This window comes from Coregonus lavaretus, assembly GCF_964263955.1.
Source record: "Coregonus lavaretus genome assembly, chromosome: 22".
NCBI lineage: Eukaryota > Metazoa > Chordata > Actinopteri > Salmoniformes > Salmonidae > Coregonus > Coregonus lavaretus.
Window position 1 is genome coordinate 15477374 of NC_140009.1, and position 24092 is coordinate 15501465.

Consider the following 24092-nt stretch of genomic DNA (forward strand, 5'->3'; position numbering starts at 1 on the left):
AATGCAACATTTAATTACTATGTATATGCAATAGTTACCGAATGTATACTAATAGTCTATGAGAAAATAAGACTAGTACCAATGATGAAATTATATGAGGAAATGTAGAACTATTGTGTGTTTGAAAGATATGCACTGAAACAAACACACACACACACACTCCTTACCTTACTCTCTCCCCATGTGTATGTTCATATACAGCTGAGCTGGAGAAGCAGAAAGGGGTGGTGAGGCCCAGTATGTCCCAGAGCTCTGGGCTGAAGAAGGAGGCTGGCAACGGCAACATGAACCGTGCCAGTCTGGACGACACCTACACCATGGGCGAGGGCCTGAAGAGGAGCGCCCTCAGCAGCTCCCTCCGCGACCTCTCCGAAGCAGGTAAGGTCATCATTGTGTTCACCAGAGGGTCCTTTCCTGGGAGAGACCCTCTGTTTTGTTACCTCCTTACTGGTCCTATAGTGATATAACTCAGAGCATCCAACATTATGTTTTAGAGCACCATGCATTAATGTCAGACTTCTCCCCTAAGCTGTATTGATGATCAATGAAAACATTATTCCAGTGAGATGTTCCTATGAAATAACTGAAATGCATACTATATCTGGGCAGTGTGAGACTCCACAGGATCATTGAGCTTAAGGTCCTTTGTAAGTTTAGTCCCAAGATGATTTTCTGGTACTGGTGCCCTACCCCAATGTGAAATAGTATTATCATAACCTGGGATATGAAACAAGAGAAGTAGGTGAGTGCCATAGAAAAATATAAGTATCTAAATGAATAAGCTATTTGGTATGATATTATCCATAGGCCTACTTTAGAGGATTTGCCTGTTCACTGAAAAGTAATATTGAAGGATGGCTTTCTTCCCTGTATCTGAATCCAAATATACTTTATATCTCAATGAACACCTTTGATTTTTGCACTTTTACGTGTCACATTCTCATTCTTAAATCCTTATTATTTCTCACAACATTTCATGATGAGCTTTGCTTGTTATATGTTCAATTAAACTACCATTATTCACTCACCCTACCAGTCATTCAACCCCACTGAACTCAATGGGGATATGTTCTCATACAATAACTGACAAAAGACGAGATTTGGTTCCTAAATGACAACAAACATCTCATTGTCATGAATATCAGTACTTCACATAGCATCTCTAACTCTAATGCGCAGCACTTTGAGAACATGTCATTCATTCTGGATCGCAGTTATGTTAAGACATCATGGTAACGTAATGAAATCCATATAGGGGTTCTACAGTCCTACAGTATCTCACATTGGGAGGTATTTGCTCTGTTTCCATTGTCATGTTGGGTACTGTACTGAAATACTGATATGATAAGGTTAGTCAGTGCTGAAGTAAATAGAACATAGTAGTGTTTCCACCCTCCTGTTTTTGCGTATGGTTAAGCCCTAACTTTCTAATCGCAGGACGTGGCATGATAGTGTGGTCATTTCCTGTGTTCTTTTCTTTTCTCGTTATTCTCCATCTCATTATGTACTTCCTGATATTTCCATTCCCATTGGGTTTTCTCCTTTCTCCATATGTGAAGACTGGTCCTGTATTCATTGGCTGAGCCTCTAACAGTGGCAAACCGCTCTGTTTGCCCTTGGGCCTTTTCTGTATTTGCTCGTACACCTCATGTGCAACAGCCATTGTATTGCTTTTGATGTTCCTCCTCCTCCTTGACTGTCACTGCCATTGGCTCTCTTCAAAGCCACCTGTGACCTTTCCTTATGACAATCTACATCTTGTGACAACATTAAATCCCAGTTGTCACATTTTATCAGGACATAAAAAATTAAATAAAACACTGGATAATCTTAACTAGTTCTAGAGTCGAGATACTTTGCTTAACGCTTTATAGTTATGCAGATGTCCCCAGCTGAATGTTGCAAAAATGATTTCCTTGTCCTTTTAAGTTTGAGCCAATGCTGGCGATTCTTCTAAATTTAGAATTTTAGTTCTAGCATCACTTGAGTATTTTAGAAAGCTTATTATCAGAAATATAGGATATATAATATGAATAGTGTAGAAGTACACAGACCAAATGTTTGTCTTTATCTCTGAACAAAGCTGCAAAATTAATGGACATGACTTCGCCACAGTAATACCTACCTATCAACCAGTCCCACAAAATCTCCCTGACCTCCTGATCTCACCTCAGCCCAGATTTATCTCAGTTTCCAGTGTACTACTCACAACCCCCTGCACTGCCCCCTAGGGGAGAGGAGGGCTGCCTAAACCTCTGTAGTTGATCCAGGAGTGCTGTCCTATCCATCTCTAATCTGTGGTATTGCATGTCTCGGGCAGGCAAGCGTGGGCGCCGCAGCAGTGCAGGATCACTAGACAGCAATATGGAAGTAAGTTGGAAGCAGCTGGTATCCAAGCTACTCTCTATGTGATGATGTGCACTGTCAAAACACTCCGTACATTTTTTTTGGTCTTGCACCCCCCTCTGCTTCATAGACTCTCAGTTCATCTAGTTTTATGATAATTTTTTTAATCTCGGTTGCCTTTTAACAACCTGCCTGCCTCGGTTCGTGTGCATGCATGGGCTGCCTGCCTCTGACGCTGGCATTGTCTAGATGGGAGTCATCTCTTTTTTTGGTCATGTGGCCAGTTTGCCCTTTTTCTTGAAACAAGCATGACTCTACTACTATTCTCCCCTCCCTCCCTCTGATCCCTGTGTCGTCATCGTACCCCCAACCCCTCCCCCCTCCGTCTGTTTTGATCACAGTCTACTGTCCTCCATTCAGCCATGTCCCGACCCGCAGTTTTACTTTGCTTTGGGGTTCTATTACCTAAGGCAGGGGTGCCAGTGAATATCTGTTGTAGCACCTACTCTCCCCCCAGTGTTATGTAACCCTAAAGCCCCTCTCCTGTCCCCTGTTCCCTCTCTTGTCCCCTGTTCCCTCTCTCTGCCCGACCTGGTCTCTCTCCTGTCCCCTGGTCCCTCTCTCTCACTACCCTGGTCCCTCTCTTGTCCCCTGGTTCCTCTCTCTCACCACCCTGGTCTCTCTCCTGTCCCCTGGTTCCTCTTTCTCACCACCCTGGTCTCTCTCCTGTCCCCTGGTCCCTCTCTCTCACCACCCTGGTCCCTCTCCTGTCCCCTGGTTCCTCTCTCTCACCACCCTGGTCCCTCTCCTGTCCCCTGGTTCCTCTCTCTCACCACCCTGGTCTCTCTCCTGTCCCCTGGTTCCTCTCTCTCACCACCCTGGTCCCTCTCCTGTCCCATGGTCCCTCTTTCTCACCACCCTGGTCTCTCTCCTGTCCCCTGGTTCCTCTCTCTCACCACCCTGGTCCCTCTCCTGTCCCCTGCCTGTCCTATGGAAAGAAAGCCCAGAGGGATTTGAAGCTCAGGGAGGAAGGTTATTTTACAGCAGCTCATTGTCACAACAATATCTCACTATCAGAACTCTTATCAATAGGCTTTTTACACACAATATGAAATAGTCAATATGAAAGATGTGGATTTCATTCATCATCATTTTTTCATTCCATGTGTCCATGTGTTGGTTTTGGAGTCTGGGGACCCTTAAAAATGTCATTCCACTTTCAAAGACATCTATAGGGTCTCTTTACAACGTTGGACAGAGCATGCACCAAATGAAGGGCTTCTAAAACGTGGATGAATTACAAAAAGGATAGAGTTGGAACTAGAACAGGGGATAAGTGAACAGAGTGCCTACCAGAGCTCCAGTATGGCTGCTTCCCGCTGTCCGGTTGAATGCTAACCCAATATGGATAGAGAGTATGCCTGTTACCTCCTCTGCATGTGGATCCTCTGCCTCCATTGTTTTTAACCAGTTGCATGTGGGACTCTTGGCAGGTTTGGAAGGCGTTCAACAATATGAAATGTATAGGCCTGTATAGTTTTGATGCATCTATTATGAAGGTTCAGTTTTCAAATCTCACACACACGTTGAACAGATTTGACACGGTAGGTTAGAGTTTGAGGTTTGTTTTGAAATGTAGGTTTCTTCATTTATAACATTGTCAAGAGTGACCATAACCCTAATATTACCATTCATTATTTGTCTGTCATGAGATGGCATTTTTTGTTCATTTTTTGCATGCTCTGTCTGTAACGTTGTGCAAGTTGCTGTTGACCCTTGAAAATGCAGGCAATTTGCACCATTTCCATGAGGGGGTACCTTAGCCTAAATTATGGTAGTTTAGACTCTAGTAGGTGGTACTGTGTGAATGTCCAGTTGTATAAAAGGTACGGATAGATATGATGTCCCCTTCTTCTCTCCCACAGGGGTCCATCATTAGCAGCCCCCACACACGCCGGAGAGCCACGACCCCTCGCAGCGAGGGCCCTCCCCGGGGCCACCCCACCATCCCCAACTCCTCCTCCCTCCTCGGGTCGCTCTTTGGCAGCAAGCGGGCGAAGCCTTCATCCCAGAGCCATCCTCCTCTTCCTCCGCCCGGTCACCCCACCCTCATCTCCCACACGCCCCATCCGTCCAACCTCCACCACACAGCCCAGCAGGTAGCCCAGACCCAGCCATACCACTCCCAGTACTGCCACGTCCAGCAGAACCCCCCTCCCTACCACCACCACCACCACTACCACCCCCCGCCCCACCAGCACCCGGCAGCATATGCTTCCTCCTCCCTCACACATCAACACCCGCATGTACCACAGCACAGTCACGGCACCCACAGCCAGCATTCGCATCATGCCTCACACTCCCAGCATGCCCTTCACCACCACAGTCAGCAGCAGAGCCCGGCACCCGGCGGATCCAAACACAAACACAGTGGCATCAGCACCGTGGTGTGACGTCCCTCAGAGAGAGAGAGAGAGAGAGAGAGAGAGAGAGAGAGAGAGAGAGAGAGAGAGAGAGAGAGAGAGAGAGAGAGAGAGAGAGAGAGAGAGAGAGAGAGAGAGAGAGAGAGAGAGAGAGAGAGAGAGAGAGAGAGAGAGAGAGAGAGAGAGAGAGAGAGAGAGAGAGAGAGAGAGAGAGAGAGAGAGAGAGAGAGAGAGAGAGAGAGAGAGAGAGAGAGAGAGAGAGAGAGAGAGAGAGAGAGAGAGAGAGAGAGAGAGAGAGAGAGAGAGAGAGAGAGAGAGAGAGAGAGAGAGAGAGAGAACTTAAGGGAGGTACAATCTCTTCCACCAAAGGGACAGAGGGTATACTTTAAGTCCATGGCCTGTCCACTGTGTTCCACTGCTGTGGTTGTTGAGATGGACCTCTGGCAGTCACCTGTATCAGCTGCTCACCAATATGCAGGATGGAAACCAGACTCAATTCCTCCACAAAGGGCCGCGGCTCGAACCTTGGAGTGGGGGCCTCTTTCTTTCTGTTGAGGGAGGAGGCGTTTTGTATGGGGAAACGCTTTCCCTCCTAATCCCTGTGAACTCACACCAAACCCGGCCGTGACGGCTGAAGAGAACCGTGCACCTCTGTAGGCCGCTCTCCACTGCTCTGTTCTTTCAATAGCCTGTCTCCCCTTCGTGTAAAGAGTTGGGACAGGCCTGGGAAAACATTTCTGACTGTTTTCTCTGTCACAATGGCATATTATATTGTACACAGTCTTTTTAAACAAAGCTAGCTTTAACATTCTGCTTTCTTGAGGTTTGTGAAACCCTTTCTTTATTTTTAAGAATGCTATTTGTTGTTGCCTCGTAGAATTCATGTAGTGTAGAAAAGCTAGGTGTAATCATTTCACAATAACTAGACCAACGGACAGGCTAACAACTGAGGAAACAGTCTCAATGGTAGTAGTTGTAGTGCTGCATTTACTGTAGATGACAGCTTTACGTGTTGTCTCCTAACTCTCATTAATAAATGTGCCAATTACTAATGCATAAACTATTTAGTCCAGACTTCATGTACAGTATATTGTGCGTAAAGTACCTTCTAAGATTATACAACCGTTATTATTATCATTAGAAATTAACTTTATCAGTATTATACTGACTCTATGGTAACAGGATAGATGGAAAGGAGGAGTGAACCCACATTAATTCAGGCCAATAACCTACTCTTGAACCCTTTGCCTTCCAACCAGAGCATTGAGAGACTCAGGAATGCAGCTGTGGCATATGGTCCTCCTAGTGCTGTGCTGTCATGTATAAAACCTTAGAGTGGACAGATACTTCTTGGCATGGGCATTTACTGACCATATGTTGTTCATCTGCTGGGTAGATGGGTCCCCCTCAGCTCAGTATAGTAGTCCTTTATAAGTTTAGTACTGTGAGTAAGGACACGTTGTAAGATAGCAGTGAAGATGTGTCACAGCTCTCTTGTTGAGCTAATGGGCTTCTTTTGGTTGTATGATGGCTCAGCTCACAGCTTGCCTGACCTCTCGGACACTTTACTGAATAGATGTTGAGGCTCAAGTCACTTTACTGATGGACCCACAGTAGAGCTGGTAACGTCTCATTCCTTTGATGCAGCTGCATTCTTGACTCTTCAAATCAAAATACAATAATCCATTTTTTTTTATCATCATTTACTATATTTTTGTTTTCTTCACAAAACCTGAGTAGTTGAGTGACTAAAATAAGCTCTTAAGTATGTAGTGAATGATTTATTTGTTTGTTTGTCATCTTTGTTTCTATCATTATGTACGCGCAATATCGTCGTACTGATTTTGTACGTTCAGAACAAGCAAAGGGTCCCTTCTGTTTGTTTTGTGTGTTTTCATGTTGTGTCGTTATTTATTTATTTAGTTCGGACCCCTGTTGTTCTCTCTCAATGGCTTAATGTGTGGCTGTTCTCATGGTTCTCTAAGAAGCATAGTCCTGGAATTCAGTGGAATGTCTATTAAGTGATGTTGCATGTAATGTTATTGATGTGAGGCTATCCTCTCCACATTCTATAACGAATCAGTGTTACCATAGAGATTTAAAATGTAGGCCTTCTACGGGTTCAAGTCTGTTATCATGTTGTCCAGGAAGAGATTCAGGTGAGAAATATATTTTTTTCATTTCAGATTATATACTTACTTACACAGTTCACGGTGGAAGGAAAGCGGAATGTGTGTATATATTTTAAAAAGGAATATGCTTCCCTCTGGGCAGAACATAACTATTTTGCTGGATAAGCACATATGAAGGAGCGCTTTCATTTTTCAGGAAATCTGAAAAAATGTAGATCTACTAAACAGCAAATAACTGCAAATGGAACAAAGGAACTGGGTTATATGTAAAGAAAAATAACTTTCTACATTCTACAAAATAATAGTCTATTATCATGTGTACATTAAAGTAAGAGTCAACTGTTTGTCCCAATATTCAGGGTGTAAATGTATTTTAACATTCACTAAGAACTGAAACCATAAGACTACATTCAAGACATGTCCGTTCATATTAGATCCATGATATTATAACATAAAATAAGGACTTTTAGACAGATAAACATATCTTATCTGGAACATGAATAATCAATTGAATGTCTTTCTATTAATTTCATATTTTCCTTTTTGCAACTCAGAAATGGTCGGACAACGTTAAAAAAAAAAGAACGACATGTTTAGATTGATCTTGATATCTGTTGTAGTACTTCAAGAAATGTCTACAGTCTGAGAAGTACCCCCACAATGCACTGCATGGACCTGATGCATCGTGTGTCCTTTTCACTGTGAGCTGGCTGACCAGGTCAGCCTGTAAAGTTGATTGACTTTATTTCCTTTCTTTTTATTGGTTTAGATTTGGAATCTTCTGATGTTGACTTGCTCTGCTGTCCCACGTTAAGCTGATTGTTACTTCAGCTCAGCATGCATTTATTTCATCTGCATATACATAGCCATTGTAAAAATAACAAAACATTAACACCGTTGCACTTGTGTTACTGAGCCGAGGGCTATGAATGTGTAAATAGGAGAGTAGAAGTGTTGATTATGGAATTCTAAAAAGGGTGGTTTATCTAAAATGAAGATGAGAAGGGACCAAGTGGGAGAAAAGGGATATGTACATAGTGTGTATATTATCACTACTGTAATCCAACATCTGCCGTGGAGATCAGGGTGGTGTGCCCGTCACCTCATATGGGAGGTGGAAAATATATGATTCAGAACATATCGCTTGTCTCTGCCTCCAACTGTACTGAACTGTCATTCGCTGTGGATCTCAAAGACAGACTGTTATAACGTTTACTGCCTCCTACACACACACACACACACACACACACACACACACACACACACACACACACACACACACACACACACACACAGACACACACACACACACACACACACACACACACACACACACACACAGACACAGACACAGACACACAGACACACACACAGACACAGACACAGACACACAGACACAGACTCATCAAAGGGAAAGACAAGAGTGGCCTCATTTCTTTGTGCATTCAGTTTGTCCAGTGAGTAGTGAGTCAGTAAGACCCCAGTTATTGTAAAACTTCAACTGTGACAATGTTGACAACGCTAAATAAACAAATATATGACTTGTGTTGGTATGCATGTGTTGGTCTTTAGCTTCTAACATGCGTCATCATGTGTGTCATTCCTTTTATCTTACCAATTCACAGATCAAATAAAGCCCTTGTCAACAAGGTACCTTTAGAAAGGGTTATCTACTTCTTAGATGCATGTTGCATACCGGTATGTATCAGGGAGGTTTTCAACAAAAACATAATGTATTCTGTATTTTTTTTTATCTGTGTTACGGTTAGTACACCTGTCGGTAATACACAGCATAACCAATGGAAGGCACGCAGAGATGAAGCAGTTTGTCAGCGCACCACCTAGTGAATAGATGGGTTCTAGTCGGTGTTTACCATACACTACTACCTAGTGGATAGATGGGTTCTAGACTGTGTTTACCATACACTACTACCTAGTGAATAGATGGGTTCTAGTCAGTGTTTACCATACACTACTATCTAGTGGATAGATGGGTTCTAGACAGTGTTTACCATACACTACTACCTAGTGGATAGATGGGTTCTAGACAGTGTTTACCATACACTACTACCTAGTGGATAGATGGGTTCTAGACAGTGTTTACCATACACTACTACCTAGTGGATAGATGGGTTCTAGACAGTGTTTACCATACACTACTATCTAGTGGATAGATGGGTTCTAGACAGTGTTTACCATACACTACTACCTAGTGAATAGATGGGTTCTAGTCAGTGTTTACCATACACTACTACCTAGTGGATAGATGGGTTCTAGACAGTGTTTACCATATACTACTACCTAGTGGATAGATGGGTTCTAGATCTAGTCAGTGTTTACCATACACTACTACCTAGTGGATAGATGGGTTCTAGTCGGTGTTTACCATACACTACTACCTAGTGGATAGATGGGTTCTAGTCAGTGTTTACCATACACTACTACCTAGTGGATAGATGGGTTCTAGTCAGTGTTTACCATACACTACTACCTAGTGGATAGATGGGTTCTAGTCAGTGTTTACCATACACTACTACCTAGTGGATAGATGGGTTCTAGATCAAGTCAGTGTTTACCGTACACTACTACCTAGTGGATAAATGTGTTCTAGACAGTGTTTACCATACACTACTACCTAGTGGATAGATGGGTTCTAGATCTAGTCAGTGTTTACCATACACTACTACCTAGTGGATAGATGGGTTCTAGACTGTGTTTACCATACACTACTACCTAGTGGATAGATGGGTTCTAGACAGTGTTTACCATACACTACTACCTAGTGGATAGATGGGTTCTAGTCAGTGTTTACCATACACTACTACCTAGTGGATAGATGGGTTCTAGACAGTGTTTACCATACACTACTACCTAGTGGATAGATGGGTTCTAGACAGTGTTTACCATACACTACTACCTAGTGGATAGATGGGTTCTAGTCAGTGTTTACCATACACTACTACCTAGTGGATAGATGGGTTCTAGACAGTGTTTACCATACACTACTACCTAGTGGATAGATGGGTTCTAGACAGTGTTTACCATACACTACTACCTAGTGAATAGATGGGTTGTAGTCAGTGTTTACCATACACTACTACCTAGTGGATAGATGGGTTCTAGACAGTGTTTACCATACACTACTACCTAGTGGATAGATGGGTTCTAGATCTAGTCAGTGTTTACCATACACTACTACCTAGTGGATAGATGGGTTCTAGTCGGTGTTTACCATACACTACTACCTAGTGGATAGATGGGTTCTAGTCAGTGTTTACCATACACTACTACCTAGTGGATAGATGGGTTCTAGTCAGTGTTTACCATACACTACTACCTAGTGGATAGATGGGTTCTAGATCAAGTCAGTGTTTACCATACACTACTACCTAGTGGATAGATGTGTTCTAGACAGTGTTTACCATACACTACTACCTAGTGGATAGATGGGTTCTAGATCTAGTCAGTGTTTACCATACACTACTACCTAGTGGATAGATGGGTTCTAGACAGTGTTTACCATACACTACTATCTAGTGGATAGATGGGTTCTAGATCTAGTCAGTGTTTACCATACACTACTACCTAGTGGATAGATGGGTTCTAGTCGGTGTTTACCATACACTACTACCTAGTGGATAGATGGGTTCTAGACAGTGTTTACCATACACTACTACCTAGTGGATAGATGGGTTCTAGACAGTGTTTACCATACACTACTACCTAGTGGATAGATGGGTTCTAGACAGTGTTTACCATACAATACTACCTAGTGGATAGATGGGTTCTAGATCAAGTCAGTGTTTACCATACACTACTACCTAGTGGATAGATGTGTTCTAGACAGTGTTTACCATACACTACTACCTAGTGGATAGATGGGTTCTAGATCTAGTCAGTGTTTACCATACACTACTACCTAGTGGATAGATGGGTTCTAGACAGTGTTTACCATACACTACTACCTAGTGGATAGATGGGTTCTAGACAGTGTTTACCATACACTACTACCTAGTGGATAGTTGGGTTCTAGATCAAGTCAGTGTTTACCATACACTACTACCTAGTGGATAGATGTGTTCTAGACAGTGTTTACCATACACTACTACCTAGTGGATAGATGGGTTCTAGATCTAGTCAGTGTTTACCATACACTACTACCTAGTGGATAGATGGGTTCTAGTCAGTGTTTACCATACACTACTACCTAGTGGATAGATGTGTTCTAGACAGTGTTTACCATACACTACTACCTAGTGGATAGATGGGTTCTAGATCAAGTCAGTGTTTACCATACACTACTACCTAGTGGATAGATGTGTTCTAGACAGTGTTTACCATACACTACTACCTAGTGGATAGATGGGTTCTAGATCTAGTCAGTGTTTACCATACACTACTACCTAGTGGATAGATGGGTTCTAGACAGTGTTTACCATACACTACTACCTAGTGGATAGATGGGTTCTAGACAGTGTTTACCATACACTACTACCTAGTGGATAGATGGGTTCTAGACAGTGTTTACCATACACTACTACCTAGTGAATAGATGGGTTCTAGACAGTGTTTACCATGCACTACTACCTAGTGGATAGATGGGTTCTAGTCAGTGTTTACCATACACTACTACCTAGTGGATAGATGGGTTCTAGACAGTGTTTACCATACACTACTACCTAGTGGATAGATGGGTTCTAGACAGTGTTTACCATACACTACTACCTAGTGAATAGATGGGTTCTAGTCAGTGTTTACCATACACTACTACCTAGTGGATAGATGGGTTCTAGATCTAGTCAGTGTTTACCATACACTACTACCTAGTGGATAGATGGGTTCTAGATCTAGTCAGTGTTTACCATACACTACTACCTAGTGGATAGATGGGTTCTAGTCTGTGTTTACCATACACTACTACCTAGTGGATAGATGGGTTCTAGTCAGTGTTTACCATACACTACTACCTAGTGGATAGATGGGTTCTAGTCAGTGTTTACCATACACTACTACCTAGTGGATAGATGGGTTCTAGATCAAGTCAGTGTTTACCATACACTACTACCTAGTGGATAGATGTGTTCTAGACAGTGTTTACCATACACTACTACCTAGTGGATAGATGGGTTCTAGATCTAGTCAGTGTTTACCATACACTACTACCTAGTGGATAGATGGGTTCTAGACAGTGTTTACCATACACTACTACCTAGTGGATAGATGGGTTCTAGACAGTGTTTACCATACACTACTACCTAGTGGATAGATGGGTTCTAGACAGAGTTTACCATACACTACTACCAGGTGGATAGATGGGTTCTAGACAGTGTTTACCATACACTACTACCTAGTGGATAGATGGGTTCTAGATCTAGTCAGTGTTTACCATACACTACTACCTAGTGGATAGATGGGTTCTAGTCAGTGTTTACCATACACTACTACCTAGTGGATAGATGGGTTCTAGACAGTGTTTACCATACACTACTACCTAGTGGATAGATGGGTTCTAGACAGTGTTTACCATACACTACTACCTAGTGGATAGATGGGTTCTAGACAGTGTTTACCATACACTACTACCTAGTGGATAGATGGGTTCTAGATCTAGTCAGTGTTTACCATACACTACTACCTAGTGGATAGATGGGTTCTAGACCGTGTTTACCATACACTACTACCTAGTGGATAGATGGGTTCTAGACAGTGTTTACCATACACTACTACCTAGTGGATAGATGGGTTCTAGACTGTGTTTACCATACACTACTACCTAGTGGATAGATGGGTTCTAGACTGTGTTTACCATACACTACTACCTAGTGGATAGATGGGTTCTAGACAGTGTTTACCATACACTACTACCTAGTGGATAGATGGGTTCTAGACAGTGTTTACCATACACTACTACCTAGTGGATAGATGGGTTCTAGATCTAGTCAGTGTTTACCATACACTACTACCTTGTGGATAGATGGGTTCTAGACAGTGTTTACCATACACTACTACCTAGTGGATAGATGGGTTCTAGATCTAGTCAGTGTTTACCATACACTACTACCTAGTGGATAGATGGGTTCTAGACAGTGTTTACCATACACTACTACCTAGTGGATAGATGGGTTCTAGACAGTGTTTACCATACACTACTACCTAGTGGATAGATGGGTTCTAGACAGTGTTTACCATACACTACTACCTAGTGGATAGATGGGTTCTAGATCTAGTCAGTGTTTACCATACACTAATACCTAGTGGATAGATGGGTTCTAGACAGTGTTTACCATACACTACTACCTAGTGGATAGATGGGTTCTAGACTATGTTTACCATACACTACCACCTAGTGGATAGATGGGTTCTAGTCAGTGTTTACCATACACTACTACTTGATCCTAGTACTATCATAGAGTAGAGTCGGATCTGGTGTTGGGCCAAAAAATGCACTAATTCATAGTTTTATGTGACGGAGTAGTAGCATACTCTACATAGAACTTATAGGTTACTGGCCAACACAGGAATAGTAGTAGGTTATAGCAACAATAATTACATGAGCATATTTATGGCAGTTATGGAGGCTCATACCAAGAATATAATAATACCACATTGGTCGTCATTGTTAACATGTATAGCAGTACTACGTTACAAACTCACTTATTAAAAGCCTACCACATTTTTTGAAGATAAACCCTTATCTTCTCCCAACAGAGGTGTTTCCCTCTCATCACGTGACCCAAAGCTTGCCCTGTCAGTGGTGACTTTCACACATTCTGACGCTGTTACGTATGTGCAGAGGGGATTCTGACATTTAAAAAACACGTCCGTTACAAAATGGACAATAGTGGCTGACTTGAAGGACATCTCCTAGAACTCTAAAACTTTTCTAGACCTTCCAGAGCAGCACTGGACAGAACACCTGTGGATTGATATTTGACAGAGCACAGGCCTCAACGATGAGTGGAATTACAAGAACTACCTTCTACTTTGGCTTCACTCTAGTCCTGTTGACAATAACTTGACACTGAAAGGTAGGCCTCACTCTAGTCTTGTTGACAATAACTTGACACCTAAAGGAAGGCCTCACTTTAACATTTATGGCCATGGCCTATCATGATAAGCCTGTTCAGCCCATAGGATACTGTATATGATATGACAGACATATTTTTCCACCCAATGTGGGATAGATACAAAGTTTACCCACATCTCTATTATTTTCTGAGTAAATAGATCAATAGATGTTACATGCACCTCCATATATGTATATGATATGACAGACATATTTTTCCACCCAATGTGGGATAGATACAAAGTTTACCCACATCTCTATTATTTTCTGAGTAAATAGATCAATAGATGTTACATGCACCTCCATAAAACATAGTATTCCTTTCACAGGTAGGCCTATTCTGAAATTCAAAGCATAATTTTTTTGGGACTACATTACCAAAAGTATGTGGACACCTGCTCGTCAAACATCTCATTCCAAAATCATGGGCATTAATATGGAGTTGGTCCCCCCTTTGCTATAACAGCCTCTACTCTTCTGGGAAGGCTTTCCACTAGATGTTGGATCATTTCTGCAGGAACTTGCTTCCATTCAGCTACAAGAGCATTAGTGAGGTCGGGCACTGATGTTGGGCGATTAGGCCTGGCTCGCAGTCGGCGTTCCAATTCATCCCAAAGGTTGAGGTCAGGGCTCTGTGCAGGCCAGTCAAGTTCTTCCACACTGATCTCGACAAACCATTTCTGTATGGACCTCGCTTTGTGCACGGGGCATTGTCATGCTGAAACAGGAAAAGGCCTTCCCCAAATTGTTGCCACAAAGTTGGAAGCACAGAATCGTCTAGAATGTCATCGTATGCTGTAGCGTTAAGATTTCCCTTCACTGGAACTAAGGGGCCTAGCCCGAACCATGGAAAACAGCCCCACACCATTATTTATCCTCCACCAAACTTGCATTCGGACAGGAAGCGTTCTCCTGGCGTTCGCAAAACCCAACTTCGTACGTCAGACTGCCAGATGGTGAAGCGTGATTCATCACTCCAGAGAACGCGTTTCCACTGCTCCAGAGTCCAATGGGGGCAAGCTTTACAGCATTCCAGCCGACGTTTGGCATTGCGCATGGTGATCTTAGGCTTGTGTGCGGCTGCTCGGCCATGGAAACCCATTTCAGTTCTTGTGCTGACATTGCTTCCAGAGGCAGTTTGGAACTCGGTAGTGAGTGTTGCAACAGAGGACATGCGATTTTTACGCACTTCAGCACTCGGCTGTCCCTTTCTGTGAGCTTGTGTGGCCTACCACTTCACGGCTGAGCTGTTGTTGTTCCTAGATGTTTCCACTTCACAATAACAGCACTTACAGTTGACCGGTGCAGCTCTAGCAGGGCAGAAATGTGAAGAACTGACTTGTTGGAAAGGTGGCATCCTATTACGGTGCCACGTTGAAAGTCACTGAGCTCTTCAGGAAGGCCGTTCTACTGCCAATGTTTGTCTATGGAGATTACATGTGCTCCATTTTATACACCTGTCAGCAACGGGTGTGGCTGTAATAACCGAATCCACTCATTTGAAGGGGTGTCCACATACTTTTGTATATATAGTGTATGCATACATCATGGCATGTTTTTCTTCCTGCAGGATGCTCTTCGGTTCAGGGCTAGCCATCCTCCTCCTCCTGGCCACATCCAGTGCACAGACCAGCCCACAACCCTGCCGGTGTTCAACCCTACAGCCTGCAGGACTACAGATAAACTGCAGCTCCCTGAGCCTCAGGGAAGTGCCACCTCTCTCTCCAGACACCACCGAGCTCCACCTCCAGAACAACCTGCTGTCCACAGTACCTCCAGGGCACTTCGACAGGCTGCAAGGCCTGAGGAGGGTCACCCTGTCTGGAAATCCTTTCCACTGTAACTGTGAAATCCAGTACCTAAGGACCTGGCTGAGGAGGAACAGGGCTGTCATGTCTGGTGGGGTGCCCACCTGTGCCAGCCCCAGTAGTGTGGCACACACAGCCATCACTGTGCTCAGTGATGCCTACTTCTCCTCCTGTGCCCAGCGGAGGTGTGCAGGGGAGGTGTATGATACCCTGGTGGGGGTGATGCTGTGTGGGCTCATCGGCCTGCTGCTGTGGGCCCTGAAGCTAGCGAAGAACTCCACCTTCACTCTGGACATGGATCAGAGACACGCAGGGTTTGAGGCTGACTCTCTGAAGTCGCTGAAGCCCAAACACAGGAGGACACTCCAGAGGGTCTCTCTGTCTGAGGAATGTGAGAACTCTACCTCTCTCACCTGGACAGATGACCCAGAGAGACCACTGATTAACATGGAGATATTGCCACAAATACTGGACGTGTTGCACAAGAAGCACAATATAAAGATAAAGGCAACATGAGATATGGGATGACTGTTGCGCACCATAGGGTGGCTGGGGATTTACAACCTAAGCCGGTGAATGAGTGTTTTGCCCTGTGTTGGAATACCGTTCATCAGACTGTTTTGACTCATGCTTTGAATAGATTTTTGTCTCTAGCAATAGTAAGCCTATAATATAATGCTCTGGAACTGTTATCTCCCATTGTTGTTATGTAGATTGTTACTTTGTTTTATACTTGCACACTGTATCTCTCTGATGAAAATAAATGTATGACAAGCTCAAGTGGGGGGAAAGAGTGTAGTTGCTAATTCATTTGACTTCAATACATTACTGTTGCAATGCACTGCACGACCAGAATTTCCACAGGGGACGACAGGGGATGATAAAACTTCGGAAGCAATTCATTTTCAATGGAGGAAATGGAAGTGGGCGGTGGGACCGTTGGGCGATGCGAGCATGGGTGAGGGAGCGTGAACAGGGCGGGACCAAAGTTAGGGAAAGCTGAACTTTATGCAAAACCTCTGTGACATTGCGCCGTTATTGACCAATTGAAGCTCACTATAGCTTCCAGCCCCTACTATCCTGCTTGCTAGCACCCACATGAGGGCGAAGCTAGCGTGGCTATCAGAATTATCGTGTTATGTGGAAATCCCCTGTTAGGGCTGGATTCAATCCATATCACGAAAGTTTAAAGGTAAAATGTAAAGGTAATTTCCGATTGAGCCAACATATGCAGCGACATATCTCCGCGAACGCAGGAACATTGCCTTTAAATTTAAATTGAGCTATAACGCAGATCTTCCGCATTACTTCTGCGATACGGATTGAATCCAGCCCTTATTTTACTTACTTCATTGCATGTTCAAAACACTGGCAATGCTTTATTTTACAGCCGTTACCACTGGTATTTAATTTGAAATTACTTGGTAATGGTACTTCCTGGTATTTGTTACATTAAATCCTCAAGTGACTGAGAAGTTATACTACTATTAATAATAATATTATGTAATTACTCTGTTACCATGTAGTTTCTGAGTAAATACCAAGTAATTATGGGCTGTAAAATAGTGTTACTAAAGAACACGATATCTTTCATACTTTTAACAAATATTGGCAAAGCTCCCTCAAGGGTGACTTTCTATCAATCAAAACCATCCAATGTAGTGAACAATCATTTCAGTTCAACTTGACTGACTGCTCTGTGTTATTTTATACTGGGAGGAAAGGGAGGGCCCATGTCAACACTACTTATCACCCTCAGAGGGACCTCGCCTAGAAGTCTCTTTATAGCCTGTTTGGAAGGTGCCAGGACCGGTGGAGGCATAGCCTGGCCATAATTCAAAGGGACACTTGTTAGTTATGCCCATTACATTTAGGTGTTGTCCAATTTTCTAATACTGTTAACACCAGATAAGAGTGAGAATATTTCTTAATGAAACTGAAGATGTGTGCATGAAGACAGTAAGAAGAAAACCGGTAGGATATATGGCAAGAAGACAAGCATGTTTTATTTTCTATGGAGTCATTTGTTTTAATGTAAACAAACCCATGCTGTATCATCAGCACTGAAAAACAGGTAGCCGGCTTTTTTCTTTTTTTATGGCTATGCTATTTTCATACCTACAAGCAATATTGACATTGACAACATCTTATAAAACATGTAATGCATCAACTGAAATGCATGGTTAATCCACCTATGAAAAAATAGCTTATGTTATATTCCTATATTTTATATAAGTGGCTAGATACAGTCTTTGCATCTGCGGTCAAAGTTCTAACACATACGACAAATGGTACATTTACAACTAATACGACAAATGGTACATTTACAACTAAGGGCAGGTTTACTAGCTCAGCAAGATATGGTAACAGTAAATGAGAATGAATCGTTTTGTTCTGTGCAAATACAGGTTACATGGTTTACATTGCTAGAAATAACGTAGATAGCACAGGGACGGCATTGCACCCTAAATATCAAATAGGTATTCTTACAGTACATGGCCCGTTTCCCCAAAAGCATCTTAAGGCTAAGTTAATCTTAGAACCATCTATCTACAGTATAACGCATGAAATCTATCTTATGAAATGCATGCATAGATGTAACAGACAAAACGTATGGTAGACAGTATTATTGTCAGTTTGAGAAGGAATCGAAAACATATGAATTACATAGACTTCATACAAATATGTATAACTTATTGTAGTCATTAAGATACATAAGACCACTTAAATCAGATTAACAATTTAAAAATATTGTCATAATCTTTGTACATAATCACAACTAAGAAAATACTTGCCATTACTTAAAGGCGGGTAATTGTGCAGAACTTAAATCGCTTTAAGCCCACTATAAAACAATACAACAGAATAAATAAAAGTTCAATCTCACTACATTACTTTACACTGTTATGAGTTTGAATATGACCTCTATTAAGTTCCTTCAATGCCCTGCCAAGTTGTAAACACTGTCCAGCGTAACTCAGTAAGTGGTGTTTCCCAGATAAGGACTAAGGGAATCTCCTGGTCCATCGTATCATGCAAAACAAATCTGCACAACACTGGACAGATGGATATTGATCAGTTGGTTGGGTCTTCTCTGTATCAATTTTGAAGAACCCCCTCCTTTAAAACCCAGAACCATAGAATTGGAATATAATCAATTATAATTATATGGCCGGCACAGGCCAACCTGAGACCTCTACTGAGGAGGTCTCCATGACGACACCAATCTGAGAACATTACTGAGGCACAAACTTCTCCTGCTCAAAGATGAGCTCCACGGCGTCAGCCACGTCCTGCACGATGTGCCCGGGCTCTACCAGCGCCGGGTCGAAGCGGAAGTCACGGTGCCCGTGAAACACAGTCTCCTTGATGCACTGGTTGGCATAAGTGGGCACCTCCGTGTGGGGGTTGTACACCCCAGTGCACACCAGGATGGACTTGCAGGAGGTGGCGGAGGGGGGTGCCAGCTCGCTCTCCCAGGTGTTCTCAACATGCTCATTGTCCTGGGGCAGGGCTGCGCTGGAGCCCGTGCCAGTGGCCATCTTGGTGACAGTTTTGGAGTTCTTCCTCCTGGTCCTCTCCTCCAGGTAACAGCTGTAGAGGTTGGCCCCATAGATGTCAGTCATCAGGTTATCCCTGAGGGAGTAGAGACAAAGGAAAGGAAATCAAGGAGAGGAATCAAGTAGTACAGAAATGACATCACACATCAAGGACATCAGCACATACAGGTGCAGGATCTTAATTTGTACAGTATTGTCGCAGCAATATAATCCTGCAACAACAAGATTTGAACATTCACACTTTTTCGCCGATGTAAGGTTTGATCTGTGATTAGGCTATTAGCCAGCCAAAATTAGGCTATATGAAAAGTGCAATACTGTTAATATAACCGTGTAGTGCAGTGAATTTATGTAAATCTCTAAGCTCATCTGCATTTCCTGCGGTGCAGGAAAATTCTCAGCCACAACAGAGTGATCAAATTAAGAGCCCACACCTATAACAACTACTCTAGCTTCCAGATTAAATCTAGCTGTGCTTTGAATCCCCCAAAAACAAACAAGTATTGATAATGATATGTTATCAGTATGTGATTACCCATTTTTTACCTAGTAGTATATTCTTTCACGTAAAATAAATTGCCACCTTTTTTGCTGTCAACAGTGTGATGACAGGGGTCTTACCCAATAGCATAGAGGGAGGTGATGGGCTGTGTCCAGTTTCTCTCCACAGCCTGGCCTCTGATGAGGTACTCCGCAAAGTGGTAGGTCAGTTCACTGGGCTTCCCCATCAGAGCCTTGTACTTCACCTCTTTACCCGTTATCTTCTTGTAGATGTTCTCCAGGCACACCAGGAATGTCCCATGACCAAACCTGGAGTTGAGGTCATATTAACAAGCAAACATGTAATGAAAACATGATCAATTAAACTAATCAAGCTCATTCAACCGTTTTCTTGAAGGCCAGACTTCAATGATCTTAGTCCCTTTTTGCATCCAGGACATTAATAGATTCTATGGTGAAAAAAACGAATGTCTTTCTTCCTATTCATATCTGCCTGCCTTTTCACCACATTTCAATAACAGCTCTGATTCACTGTGGTTACCGTGGAGACTGGGCCTCAGCCATCCACATGAGATCCATGTTGCAGGCCAGCAGGGGGAGGTGGGGCAGCTTCTGGGTCTGGTGGGCTCCGCTCAGGTTCCCATTGGTCAACAGGATATCAATTATCAGCTGGAGGTTGGTCTCCCATCGAATGGGCTCCCCAAACAGAATAACAGCTGGACCAGAAAGATAAAATAAGTGGAATATGATGGATATGATATACAATTGCAATTACGGTGACAGTTCAACAACAAGATCAATCAGAAGAAGATAATCCATTTACAAGCTCTCACCTTCTACTGTGGGAAGGTTGGCAATAGGACTGGACTGAAAAGAAAATAAGAAATGGAAGGCGCTTAGGAAAGTGTCTGAAATATATCCTGTCTATGGATTTTGATGTATACATCGGCCCGAGTCTCACCGGCAGTTTGGGCCGTCTGTTGTGGTCCACCATGTCCAGCAGAGGAAAGGACTCTCTCAACATGTCGATACTGAGCACATTCTGGAAGCCCAAGCTTAACATGATTAAGGATTACACAACCAATGTATAGCATAGTCATTATAATCAGCTTGTTACTTCATTTCTATGTAAAATCTAAGATATTTTCTCTTATCAGGCCAAAAAGTCAAGTAGATGCTTTGATCATGTCTGACAATAAATACTGTATTTCAAAAGGATACTTTTTGGCAATATCCAGGACGGGTCCTTGTCCTGACACCAGAACACACTTGTCATGGTACTTCTTGAACATTCTCAGTGGACTGTGTGACATCATCACCTGGTCCATGGTGATCTGGTAACAAAAACACCGGTCAGATAGGCCAAGCCAGACCTACAGCAGGCAATATCTTCAAGAGGACCTGATTGGTTTGATTTTCTGTGCAACAAGACACACACATACGCTTTAATTTCCTGTCAAAAGGCTGTGTACGATGCATGTCATTGTCTACCTCTGCTGGTCCTAATATTCATCCATCATGTTGCTGAGAACTCGTTTAAAGCGAACAGACAATGCAGCACATTATCATGTACAGCATGAGTGCAGTAAGTCACATATTGTTCTGGCTAACTGCCCACACAGGGACTAGAATTACATTATGTCTTAATCATTACAGATTGTGTGTGGCAGAAGAGAGCTGTGAGTAGGTGAGACACTTACAGGCACTCCCAGGATGTGTGAGAGCTGGTCCGCTTTCATCTGCCGCATACAATTCCCTGCGTTGGTGACAAAAACAACTGGCACCACAAATTGTCCCTGAGAGTTGACCAGTTTTTGGAATGCCTTTTTTGCAGCAGGGATGGGTATCTTTCCTCGGACAAGCACGCCATCGATGTCAAACAGCAGGCCAAAGCGTGGCTGTGGCTGAGGATGGTAGGGAGAGAGTGACTCATATTCCACTTTCTAGATCGCTACATGACATAAAACTGTAATGTTGACATCATGCATCATTACAAATATTACACTCAACAGTATAAGACCCAACCACATCCCCAAAGCATGGGTCTGAGTTGACAGACAAGAAAGGATGCAGGACCATGCGTGTGGTTGTTTTAAATATGCATCTAGGCTAGTAATTATTTAGTTTCTGTATGTAACAACACACATATATTTCCTGGGTGTTACTCAAAAGTCTAAGACCATCCTGAAATCTCGTAAGTTTACAATCTGTTTCGCTATTGGTGTGGATCAGGCTACAACAGTCTAGCCTCTAGGTAGATGTGGAAGGAAATGTGAATTGTGCTGGCAGCTCACATAAAGAGAAAATAAACATATGTGATGTGAGGGTAGAAATTAATAGGCCCTGTGATTATTGGGCCTTTCGTCTTATCAAAGCCACTTTACTGACAGGCCCAATATGCCATATGGATACACATACCTATTATTTAGAGAGAGAGAGAAAAAAACGTATTCAATTCATTGTAGCCAACATTACAGAATGAGTTGATGATATGGGATAGTGATGGAACTGCAATCTCTTTTCCTAATCAAATGGCCCCTACCCACATTTAAACAAAAAAACGTGTGTGATGCAGAATTGACTGCTAAGAACAGTGCAACTGTGTGATCAAAGGCAGACGAGCCCCCCTGGGAATGACACAGCAGAACGCAACAACAGAGGCTAAAGCATCCACATTATAGGCTAAAAACTCTCAGCCTAGGCCTATCGACTCAAGATCTCGATTTGGCATAAACAAAGGGGACGTTGTTTGGACATATAATGGAAAATCTGATTGGCTTATTATCCTGGCCTTGTTACCGCAATTAAAATGTGCAACATTTACCTATATTTTGTCAATAGTAGGTTTAATTCTCCAGAGGTGTGGCATGGCATTAAATGAAAAATTACTATGGGTTGTGGATGTCTTTATTCATTTGTTTGTTTCAAGAAAATACCCACACATCTTGCATTTAGGCTAGTTGCCCTCACAAGTATGTTCCCCTAGGGGCGGTAACATTCGGATACATAAAAATGTGCCTGTTTCGATTTTGAAAACTAATGGGGGGAAAAAACAAAACATTTAGGGACACAAAGCGCGCATCCCAAAAAATACCGCTGCAATGCTACATTATTTGGTATTCCTCCTATTACAAGGAAACGTTGGCTACAATGTATCAATTGACAGTGCAGAATTCATTTGGAAGCAACAGCTTTGCAGTTCGAATCGTACCTTGCTATCAGACACAGTTCCGCTAAACCCGCACTGAGAACCGGCAAATCCAGCTCTTCGCCTGACTTGTCGGTTACACAGGGCGTTCAGAGCACGGTAAAACGGCAGGAGTCCCCTCATCTCCGCCTACTTTCACCGGGGAGCGTAAAATAATGAAGCACCAAAAAAAATAGCGGGCAGAGTTGGCTGTTCGGTTGGGGTTGTGTTCTGGCGATTTTTTCACCCGTGTATTTTTTTCTTTGCACGGCGAAATGACGACATATGATAAGTAGTACGTCCTTTTGGTGCTTTCAAGACAACTGGGAACTCGGAAAAAACCGAGGTCAAATCATGACGTCAGTGATCTTCAGGTCGGAGCTCTTGAAAGATGCCCGTTTCCGAATTGGAGTATAGTTCGAAACGATTTTTTCCCCAGTCGGTGCTGGTTTTTGCCCTGCGAGCTCGCAGTTGTCTTGACCGCACTGAAGTCGGAGATTTCCGAGTTCCCAGTTGTTTTGAACACGGCATTTCTTTATTGCGCACGGTTGAAAACCGTAAATAGCTGCAGAACTAGACTGCGGCCACAGCTGCCATTTTGAACATCAGGTGGAGCAATAGAAATGCAGGGGAAAACAGCAGCAAGGATACTGGCCATTTTAGAAGTATAGATTGAGGAATTTTGTCTACTGCATTGCACCAAAGTAATACAATTGTATTTATCCATGTTTTCAATGGATTTATGTCAATTTTCTGTTCAAGACAGGAGACCAAATAAGGGCCGAACCGACTGCAAAATTGACAACCGGAGCACATGTGGGTCTTTATATATAGGTTGGCTAAATTTACACTGCAAGTGCCACCCGAGGGGAATTTGACATGGAAATCTGAGCCAATGGAGTTTGCCACAACCTGTTCTATATTCTCTCTGGGAAGAAAAGCCTGCTTAGTCCTGTACTGTAACTGCTGACAATGTGGGGCCACCCACAATCTCCGAGTTTCTTTGTGAATTTGAAAATAAAATGTTACATGACACATTTCTAGGGCAGGGTTGTTTTAAGTTGTTCAA

General features: G+C 42.9%; 3 protein-coding genes across 7 annotated transcripts in view; 2 read left to right on the forward strand and 1 right to left on the reverse strand.

Moving 5' to 3' along the window:
- LOC311150212 (IQ motif and SEC7 domain-containing protein 1-like) overlaps positions 1–4863 on the forward strand; it is a 36849-nt gene extending 31986 nt beyond the window's left edge. For 3 of the 4 annotated variants that reach the window (XM_084187571.1, XM_084187569.1, XM_084187568.1), the window contains exons 12-14: positions 202–378; positions 2321–2370; positions 4272–4863. In XM_084187571.1, coding sequence (XP_084043697.1) covers positions 202–378; positions 2321–2370; positions 4272–4799 — 755 coding nt within the window. In that variant the 3' untranslated portion in view covers positions 4800–4863. The remainder of the gene's footprint in view (positions 1–201; positions 379–2320; positions 2371–4271) is intronic. The other variant, XM_084187570.1, reaches the window with a different exon arrangement.
- On the forward strand, positions 296–16550 carry LOC311150213 (platelet glycoprotein IX-like). Of its 2 annotated transcripts, none has more exons than XM_084187573.1 (2): positions 296–378; positions 15538–16550. In XM_084187573.1, exon 2 carries the CDS (start codon positions 15539–15541, stop codon positions 16289–16291), a length of 753 nt encoding a protein of 250 aa, XP_084043699.1. In that variant the 5' UTR covers positions 296–378; position 15538; the 3' UTR covers positions 16292–16550. The 2 variants fall into 2 exon arrangements, with proteins under 2 accessions (XP_084043699.1, XP_084043698.1); XM_084187572.1 differs by lacking the exon at positions 296–378 and adding an exon at positions 13749–13929.
- Positions 16551–17751: 1201 nt separating this feature from the next.
- LOC311149725 (haloacid dehalogenase-like hydrolase domain-containing 5) lies at positions 17752–23295 on the reverse strand. Its single transcript, XM_084186934.1, has 8 exons — positions 23048–23295; positions 21537–21740; positions 21058–21170; positions 20798–20891; positions 20670–20703; positions 20378–20552; positions 19957–20145; positions 17752–19411 (listed from the first exon to the last, which is right to left on the reverse strand). The coding sequence occupies exons 1-8, from the start codon at positions 23165–23167 to the stop codon at positions 19012–19014; spliced, it is 1329 nt and encodes a 442-aa protein (XP_084043060.1). The 5' UTR covers positions 23168–23295; the 3' UTR covers positions 17752–19011.
- Between the last annotated feature and the right edge of the window lie 797 nt (positions 23296–24092).